Source organism: Poecilia latipinna, unplaced genomic scaffold, assembly GCF_001443285.1.
Source record: "Poecilia latipinna isolate Pla-1442-1.1 unplaced genomic scaffold, P_latipinna-1.0 Scaffold535, whole genome shotgun sequence".
Classification (NCBI taxonomy): domain Eukaryota; kingdom Metazoa; phylum Chordata; class Actinopteri; order Cyprinodontiformes; family Poeciliidae; genus Poecilia; species Poecilia latipinna.
Genome location: NW_015113151.1, coordinates 306800 through 317146, shown reverse-complemented (window position 1 = coordinate 317146; position 10347 = coordinate 306800). Strand labels below are relative to the sequence as shown.

The 10347-nt window shown below is 35.4% G+C and overlaps 1 protein-coding gene across 1 annotated transcript; it reads left to right on the top strand.

Moving 5' to 3' along the window:
- Positions 1 to 6052: 6052 nt before the first annotated feature.
- On the top strand, positions 6053 to 9330 carry LOC106952692 (uncharacterized). Its single transcript, XM_015040978.1, has 5 exons — positions 6053 to 6406; positions 6557 to 6946; positions 8070 to 8216; positions 8312 to 8373; positions 8535 to 9330. The coding sequence occupies exons 1-5, from the start codon at positions 6370 to 6372 to the stop codon at positions 8655 to 8657; spliced, it is 759 nt and encodes a 252-aa protein (XP_014896464.1). The 5' UTR covers positions 6053 to 6369; the 3' UTR covers positions 8658 to 9330.
- The last annotated feature ends 1017 nt before the right edge of the window (positions 9331 to 10347 follow it).

Below are 10347 nucleotides of genomic sequence, written 5' to 3'. Positions count from 1 at the left end.
GAAAAGAAATTTCCTAATTTCAAATTTCTGAAGAACTTTACGTTTGATTCCTATGACCTGCTGATTGTGCAAGCCAATAATGCTGATGAAGGGCTCTATTACTGTGGAACTGAAGAGTCAAAGGTGGAACTATACGAAAATAAAACCATGGTGAAGAAGACAATCTACCAATACGGCAACATCACCACAAAGATTACACTTGGTAAGTAACTATTTCTAATACTTCTGACTGTAAAAATTGATTATGGAAGTCTAATTATTATAAAGTGTGTAACTGCAGAAGTGTAAAACAAACTAATGCAAATAATGCACCATCACGTACCACTCACATTCAGTAGGGAGGATAGGCTGACAAAAACACTATTTGGTTGTAATAGTTCGGAATAATATTAATATTAAAATTAATAACACACATTTACTTTTTCGATAAAATGTTTCTGATTATATTTGTTTAATTTTATCATTATGACTCATTATGCTGTGAGAGAATACTGTGTGATGCTTAAAACAAAATAAAGAAAATGTCTAAGTATCGACTGGATTTGTGACTCTTATGCTGCATCGTTTGCCCACAAATAAAAATCAAGACATCTTATGTCATTATCAAAAACTGTTACACAGAAATGTGGAAGATTAGGTCCATCTGTGGAAATGGTTACATCAGTAGTGTTGAAGTTGTTAATGTTTTACATTAGTGTATGTCTAGCATTGGCTTTACATGATTTTCTGATTGATTATTTAAATATTTACATATAATAATAAATTTAATCTAAAGATCACCAACAAATAATGCAACTTAAATTCATTGGTGCTTTCTGTTTGATACAGATTCCAGTGTTGCTCCTTCAAATAAGACCATGTCTTTTGAGGACTGCGGTCTGTGCTGGAAGCTGCTCTTCTCTCTCTGTCCTGCTGTTTTTATTTTTTCCACCTTCTTGACCTCAATTTTTGGTTTTCTCCGCTGGAAAGCAGGTGCTGGCAAAAGTATGCTTTCAAATTTACATTTAGATCGCAGTATTTTGATACTTAACTCGCATCACTCCTGTTTTCATTTCTGCTGCAGAAACACCGCATGATAAGGAAGAGAAATGTGACTCCGTGAGACCAACAGAAAAAACAGAGGTAATTAAATAACTTAAATAATTCAAACATCTATACTTCATGGACCTGGTAAAGTGTAGTTAGAGTTTTCTGTGATGGATCGCAATTTTTTTCTACACATATTTTATTATCTAACAATGTTGCTAACTTTGCGAATAAAAATGTTTAATTTCAGAGGGATGACGTGTGCTTTGCTGCCCTGGAAGTCCATCTGGCATTTCAGAAAAAAAAGAAGAGAATGATCCACAGATCAGACTTCTGCATCTTTACTGATGTCATATACAACATGAAAATTGAAGATTAAACTGTTCTGATCTCAGTGTTTGTTAATTTGGTTCTGATTGAATGAGTGAATGAATGAATGAATGAATGAATGAATGAATGAATGACAATTGCTGCCAGGCCCATCTGTTTTTATGTGATGTGTATCAGAACTAACCCCCAGTTCAAAAGTATTTGAAATTCTTTAAAAATTTCAGTGTAAGACAGAAACCTGAAGTTTCCAAGTAAAATCTGGTCCTGGTAAGAGAACAGTGGTGGAAAACGCTGATATCCTGGAGGCAAGCCCAACATGTGTGAAGCTGACATCAATGCATGTTGTTCCAGTTCATTCATATGAAGAACTAATCCAGTTCAGAAAGGTTCAAATAAATGGATTAATATTCATAGCTGATATCCTAAGCTACATTAGCTTGCCTGTTGCGTTGAACTATGAGGGTCAGTGACCTTTGCCCTACCCATGGCCCTGTTGCCAGTATACCAGTGTCCCTGCCTCTGTGAATAGATGTCACCGAGACTTGGATCTCGCCACCAGAGGGTCAGTCCTGCAGATGCGCTGACCCAGTTGTCAAGTCATCACATTTTATCTTTAGTCAGACTCACTCAAATCATTAATTTATCATTTTGAGGACACAAAAACACTGACTAACAGTCAACATAGCTAAGAAATCATCAGAGTAATTCACTTCACATGACATTGGTCATAATATTATGCCTTATCAGTGTGTACATACAGCTTGTGTGGACACATAAAACATGTTTGCAAGTTTGACCATCAAAACAAAACTATTAAATAAAGCAAGAAAACAAAGAAAATAAGTTTTGGAGTATTGTTATCTATTTATCATGTAAAGTAAAAAAACACTTCCTGGAAAGGTGATAATACAGAAATTAATATTAAATTTGTTTTCATTTTTCTTAACGCTTAATGTATTTCTGCTGCATTTTGTGTCTTTGTTTTTGATCTCTCCTCTTGGACAGTGAAACTGCTGCAGTCTGAAAGTGCAGTCTGTCCTCTGCAGAAGTGTGGAGGACTCTTGTCATTGTGGATTTCCTGTTTTACTGAGCAGAGGTTGTGGTTGAAGGCTAACTTTGCTTTCAATTTTGTCTTATTTCACACATCTGCATAAACAACGAAGTTAACACATCTATAAATAAACTCAATAAGAAGTTTGTTTGATTTTTAGATTGAACTTCTGCAAATGAAAGATTCACACAAAATGTTCCAGAAGCAGCTTTTTAAAAGTAGTAGTAGTAGTAGTTTGTTATGAACATTAAGAAATGCATAAGATCAATAAACAGAAAAATGATATCTAGAGGCAGATATTTTCTAAAAGAAAAGGCTTTGGGAATATAAGAGCAAAGTCAATCAGGGTTGCATGAATTTTAAAAGAACCCCTCTTTATTTTGGTTCTAATTATTGTCATTTCTCTACCACACAATACATATTTTAGCTGAAATGTCTCTATTGTGATGCACAGAGGCTTGCACAAGTTTTCATACAGATTAAAACAAAAGTCCTTTGACTTTATATGAATAGCAGTGGCGAGTTTTATGGTGTGAATCTATTGGGCATTCTAACCCTCTTCATTTCACCATTATATATTAGTTTTATTAATCTAGCCAAACCTCCAGTCACTTCTGAACTCTTGCATCATGCTATGAAACATAGACACAAATTGTTAAGAGGAAAAAACAGCTCAACATAGTCTTTATTAATAGCTTTGTGCAAACGTGGTCTAATTGCTAATTAAAATCCTACATCACAATCTTTGGATATTTATTTCCTTAACCTAAAGCTTATTGCACACTGTTATATGCTGCCGCCTTGTGGGTATCTTTCAAGCAACGTGACCTGAACAAGCTGCAAGTTGCAAACAATGATGCAACAAGAGTCCTTTGTGGGTTGCCCAGAGGGAGAAGTGGCAGTCAGAGGTTCATCGCTGTGATGTTTACACCTCTAAATAACTTTTAAAGATGTAAGAAGTTAATGTTCACTTTCAGGGAATGACTCAATGATTCTGGTAACAGAAAGTTTAGGACTTACAGATTTTTCAGAGAGTTCTGGTTCATCCAGTCTGAGGAGACACCGGTTGAAGTGTTTGTGTGTTTGCAGTTATTTCTTTTTAATTAATTTAGATTTTTTTTTCTTATTCTATGATTTTGTATTTCAAGATTGTTTTCATATTCCTTGTTATGGATGTCCAACAAAACATTTAGATGGGTGAATCAGTTGAAAGGATATTAAAACCATGTGGCCACTCTAGCCAATCTCCTCCAGCCACATGTAACCAAACGTGAACTGGCCTACATGCAAAAGAGTTCATGAGAGGATCCAGTTTGATGGTTTGATGTTGCAAAAAGACTTCAGACCTGGGGAGTGTGGACATCCCAACAACCCTGAACATACATCCAGGTGGGTTGAAAAAGTTACAGGACACACACCCTCAGGAATTTGGGGTTCAACACATCTTTGCATTTAAATCAACAGTTGGGTTTTATTATTAAAGAAAAAAATTGTATCTTGAAAAATTCTAATAGAATATTTCTCTGTTCCCAAATACATCTGTGATTGTGCGCACCTGTCCACATTCAAAAAATGACTCATGAAAAAGGGAAAAAAAGACACTGACCTGTCTCCAGTAATGTATATATACAAAAAAATGGGCAATTTCAACCACTATTTTACCAACAATGAGGAGGCAAAATTTGGTCCAAAATAAAAATAAAACAACCACAGACAACATCAACTGAAAAACATTTGGGGGAAATGTTATATCACATCATTTTTTTATGTATGACTATGGTCCTGAATTTTTATGTTATTTTTTTTGTAGTTTCTTTTTTAACGTGCTATGTTTTTAAGTGTTTGATGTACTTAGTGTTCTGTCTGTAATTTAACTTGACTCCTGCAGCGTGTCTTTGACTGCTTAGGAAATATACAAATAAAATATATTATTATTATGTACAGACCCTTTCCAAAGAATTAGAATATCATGGAAAAGTTGTTTAATTAAGTCCAAGCATGCATACTGCTTTACTGAATTGTACATATCATATGTTTTGCTAGTTGTGCAGATCATCTTTAAATAATTACAGACCCTTTACAAAAAAGTTGAATATCACAGAAAAGTTGTTTAATTCCCAAAATTCTATTCAAAAAGTTACACTTTCAAAGTCCACAGGTTAAACGATTTCAAGTATTTGTTTGTTGTTACATAATTTTGGCTTCCAGCTCATAAAACCTATGAAAACAGGAATTAAAAAAAATCAGAATACTCTGAAGAAATCAACCCAAATTTTACAGGGCATGAATGTTGTAAATTGAGTTTGACACACTAGTCATCTACTAAACTCAAAGCACCACCAAGTCTCATTGGATTGCTTCAGTTTGGTTCAGTTGTCTCAGTTTGGTTCAATATGGGGAAGTCTTGATACCCTTATATTGGGTAAGCTACAAAAGGTCATAGCTAAGGAGGCTGTGACCTTCACAGAATGCTGTATCCAAGCCTATCAATTGAAAGTCTAGTGGAAGGGCAAAATGTAGCAGGAGAAGATGCATCAGCCAGTGAGATGACTGTGGACTCCAACGGATTATCAAACCAAGAAGATTCTAGAACCTGGCAGAGATCCAGAAAGAGTGGAATGAGGCCGGAGTCACAGCTTCAAAAACCACCACCATCAGACGCATCCAGGAAATGGGCAACAGCTGTCGGGTTCCTCGGGTCAAACCACTTCTGAACCTGAGCCAACATAGGAAACGAACGAGTCAACTGGGCCAAGGAGAAGAAAAGCTTGACTATTGGCCAGTGGTCCAAGGTCCTCTTTTCCAATGAAAGTAAAGTGTACAATTCATTTGTTAAACAAGGTCCAAGGGACCAAAACCTTGGAAGAGGATGAGTGAGGAACTGAACCCAAAGTACTTGAGGTTGAGTGTGAAATATCAGTCAGGATTTGGGTGCATTGTCCACTGAAGGTGTTGGTAAACTCTGCTTTCTTAAATCCATGGTCACTGCAACAGTCAACCAGATTGTTAGGACTTCATAATTCCTCTAAAACATTCTGGTAGACTGTTACAGTGATGAGCTGCAGATTTCATCTTCCAGCTGGACCATCACAGTGCTTGACTGGCCATAGATTCTCAATGGGGTTCTCAAGCCCCATTGAGAATCTGTGGGGTTTTCTCAGGAGGAAAACGAAGGACACCAGATCCAACAACAACGAAGAGCTGACAGCAAGCATCAAGGAAATCTCGGCTTCCATAACTCCCAGGTAACGCCACAGGCTGATTGTTTTAATGTCACATTACATTGAGGCAGTCATTAAGGCAATGGGATTCCCAACCAAGTATTGAAGACTGATATGTTGTTTTAAAACAATATGTTTAAAAACAAATATTGTCATTTTTATTTCTTTCTGCAAAAACTGAGAAGTAGTTAAGGCTGATTTCTTCAGAGTATTGTAATTTTTTTAATTCCTGTTTTTATGGGTTTTATTTGCTGGAAGCCCAATAAACAAACAAATGCTTGAAATTGTTTAAACCGTGGGTCTTGAATCTATAATCTACGAAAGTTTAACATTTTAAATGGAATTTTACTTTTCCATAACATTTTTTTGGAAAGGGTCTGTAATTATTGAAAGATGATCTACACAACGAGCAAAAACATATAATGTGTACAATTCAGTAAAACAGTACGCATGTTTGGATTTCAGTAGACCAACTAAAACCTACCTCCAAACTGAAACCTCTCTATTCTTTGTTTTGATTGTTTTTCTTTTTTATGATAGTTTCACAAAGCAGAAACTGAAAACAAGTCACACTTCACTTTATACACCACTACCAAAATACAGACCACACAATACAATGTTCCATTCGATCAACCAATCAGCAGCAACATCTCCTTTAATGGAAAAAGTTTCACAACATCATCAGTATATCCGCAAATAAAGGCTGTGAAACTGCCCTTCAGCTCCAGGTCAACGTTAACCATGAACCAGCTACATGTCGCTCTGGTGATTTGCTTCGGTAATTTTAAATTTTAATTAATGACTGAATAGCAGTGTATGGGAAATACATAGAAAGTATTTCACGTATTTTTACTTTATACGTAATATTTGAATGTTGTTCTGCTAGAATTTATCTGAAGAAAATTTTATTACTGTATTTCTGTTCCAGGAGTAACTTTATGGAGTCACTTTTCAATTTCTACATCAGAGGTCCAGATGACTGCCAGACCTGGAGAAAACATCCTTCTCTACTGTGACTGCAAGCAGTCATCTGGAGTGTATATAGTTTGGTACAAGAATTCCTCACATGAAGACACACCAACTCTTGTTCTAAATGTAAAGACTGATTTAGAAACTGAAAAGAAATTTCCTAATTTCAAATTTCTGAAGAACTTTACGTTTGATTCCTATGACCTGCTGATTGTGCAAGCCAATAATGCTGATGAAGGGCTCTATTACTGTGGAACTGAAGAGTCAAAGGTGGAACTATACGAAAATAAAACCATGGTGAAGAAGACAATCTACCAATACGGCAACATCACCACAAAGATTACACTTGGTAAGTAATTATTTTTAATTACATGAAAAGTGTAAATAAAAGTGATCATGAAAATCGAATTACCTGACAAAATATGGAGACAAATGTAGAGGAGGAAAAACAAATTTACAAATAGCAAAATCAGCACAAGATTCACACTTAGAAGTTTTAGTAAAATGTGATTATCTTGTTTGTGAAAAACAATTTTGCTGAATCATCCTTAAAATGCTTTAATATTTTTTTCAAAAACCTCAACAATGTGAAACATCATTTTATTTATTGTGTAAATGCTGAAACAAAATTGAAATTTTTTGTGTGATTGTCACTCTGCAATTTTTACATATGGTTAGATAATGGATACCCTGGGGGAAACAGTTATGTTGATAAATATTCCCAAAGTAGTGTGACTTCATTCATAGTTCACAATAAAATAAAATATAATTTTTGGAATTATTAAACTTTACTCGCAACCTCTTTAATTTAATGGCTCCAGGATGCAGCTACATTCTTAGTAGTAGATAATTACTCAAAAATTTATATAAAAAAAACAAAACAAATAAAGACATGATGCTTATTAAATCATATACCAGCTCAGGTTTTATATCCAGTCGTATTCAATTAGCTAGATTATGTAGTTCTGGTGAGGCTTTTTTGTTGGATCAAAAGTAAGCTTTGAATGCAGCAACCATTAAGCAGGTATTAAATGTACATTTCATTGAGGCCAAATTTCTGAATTACAAATGTCTTTTTCATTGGGCTGATAAATAAATATATAAATGTGGTATAAATTCGGTTTTTCATGACAAAAAATGCTTTAGAATTAACAGAAATAATGGCTTGAAAGCATCAGTCTGTGCAAAATTAGTCTATATAATGTGCTTCACTTTGTATGGAATTGAGATGCGGAAATTAACTTTTTCAGGAATATTTTAAAGAAAGTCACCTTTCCGCCTCGTTAATCTTTAGCTAAAGAGTTAAAGATTTAACTCTGTGGAGATTCAAGTTTCTGCCTTGAATCTAAAAGTTTTAAGTCTCTGCTCTGACTGGTCCACCCCAAAGCAAAAATTTTACTGTCTGATATGTTGCTGAAATGAAAAGATTACACATTAATTGATACTTTGAAAAATGTTTGTTCTCAATACAGATCAAACTGTTTGTAATTCAAATATTACCCAGACTGTGGAGGGCTGCGCTGCCTGCTGGAAGATGCTCTTTTCCCTCTGTCCAGCTCTTTCTGTCCTTTTTGCCCTCATTTCCGGAGTTACGGTTTATCTCTTTTACAAGAAAGCAGGTACTTGTGAATTTTGTCATTTTTTTATTTCTAGCTGTCATAATGACTCTTTGATCCTGAGAATTAACCTCAGCGTTTTACATTCATTCCTAAAGCTAAAAAAGCTCAAGAAAACAACAGGAAACTTGAAACAAGAAGACAAATCAGGGAAACACAGGTAAAAACACTATTTATATTTAATCTGAGTATGATAAATCAACGTAATTTTTAACTGACATATTACCAGGACAGGTTTGTGCTTGATAGTCTAGCTAAAATATCAGGCCCCATCATTTGTTAATAATAATACAAATAAAAAAAAAACATCTTGAATTTTAGGATGAGAATGTTTGCTACGCGGCTCTGGAAATCCATCGGCCATCACAGAGACCAAAGAGGAAGAGGAAAACCCAGGCTTCAGACTTCAGCACATATTCTGACCTTAAAACATCTGCGGTGTAGGAGCTTGACTCTGAACTCAGAAGTTTTAGTCCTGAACAATAAGTACCAGTTATATTCTTTCTCCCATTCCCTAAGAATCTAACATATACCTTCCTTCCTGACAAAACAAAGTAATTTTTCTGTGCCTCTTTTCCAGTACAACCCAATTGTCATATTTTGTCATTTAGAATTTTTTTCTGTGGAGTTAAATCCAATGTTTTTGGCCATTTTTGTGGAAAATTTGCAATAAACTTACAGTTATGCATTAGCAGGGAAAAAACACAGCAATCTGTTGATTTTACGTAAATTTCCACAATCACAGAATCAATAACCGAAAACTGGGTGGACTGATTTGGTGTCTGGAGTCTTGAGGGCCACACAAAAAGCCTAGGCGGGCCAGATTTGGCCCCTGGGCCTTGAGTTTGACACATGTGCTCTATTGGATCAAAATGTTCCCACATGTGTAAAACAGTTTTCTCACAAACTCAAAATGCACCTAATATCACACACAAACTCACAAATCACCAGCACTTAGGATCTGCATGTGAGCTGAGCATTGCAGTCTGAATCTGTTGAAAATACTCAAATCTCATTATGAACCAGACAGGCTTCAAACACCATCAATGACTCACCAGGAACAATACAAGCCTTCATAGATTTCTTGAGACAATCCTTGAAGCCACAGTGTTTTATTATTGAGTTATAGTAAGGAGTCAACTCAAAAGGGGGGTTTCTCAACCTACCCGCATCAAAACATTCAGAATAAAAACATTCCAGTATGAATTTACCAAATTTACAATGGCTGGGACTTTTATTATTATTATTATTATTTTACATTCAGTTATAAGGTGCAGACATTTATCTGAAGAAGAAAATTGGACATATTGGTTATCTAAAGTTAGTTAATTATTTAGTTAGTAAATAACTTACGTGCTTTTATAAGACTAAACTGAGTGGACAGTATGGCCAAACCGAACCCCCAACGTCTTTTTGAGTGGTGAGAGTTACAGGAAATGCAGACTGTCAAACAGCCCCTTCAAACTTGTGCAAAGTATACGTGCAAAGAGATTGGACCTGCAGATAAATTCAGTTTTGCAGTCCATTACTTTACATAGCTGCCTTTCCATTCTGTGTCAAAATTAGACATTGTTTTTAATAGTCACCAATCTTCTGTCACTGTATGACCTATTGGTTTAGCCCTTCGGGTAACTCAGAAATGAAGGTATGAAGTAAACTGCAGTGAAGCCTGAATTTGGGTCAAACAAACTATTTTTGTGTTTACCCTTTTTACATCTGCAGCTTTACATAAAGCAAATATATTGATTTTCTGACAAAGTGATCAAGTAAAGGTTAGAGATTCTGTTATATAGTTTCCATTGAAACATTAAAGAAAACAAAGCTGCCAGTAAAACTAACCACCATCCACAACCTCTTTTTGTTGTGTCAGATACACCGGAAACCCACACTGACAAACAGCCCCCTGTTAATCTGCAGAAGGTGACGTGTGCTGACAGATTAAGCCTGCGGATGAGTCCAGTTTGACTGTCCACAGCTACGAGAAACAGAATGAAACAGTGATGCTATCGAAACTCAGACCTGCTGAGTGTCAAGTCTATTTTTGTCTCCTTGAAAGAAGGTTATATGTGACAAAATGTCTGAGACTTCACGCCTACAATAACCATAGTGTTGTATATTTCATGGAAAAAAAAAA

Coding starts and splice junctions, on each gene's coding strand:
- LOC106952692 (XM_015040978.1), top strand. CDS start 6,370: ATGAACCAGCTACATGTCGCTCTGGTGATTTGCTTCG. Junction 6,947..8,069: donor CACCACAAAGATTACACTTG/GTAAGTAATTAT, acceptor TTCTCAATACAG/ATCAAACTGTTTGTAATTCA. Junction 8,217..8,311: donor TCTCTTTTACAAGAAAGCAG/GTACTTGTGAAT, acceptor TCATTCCTAAAG/CTAAAAAAGCTCAAGAAAAC.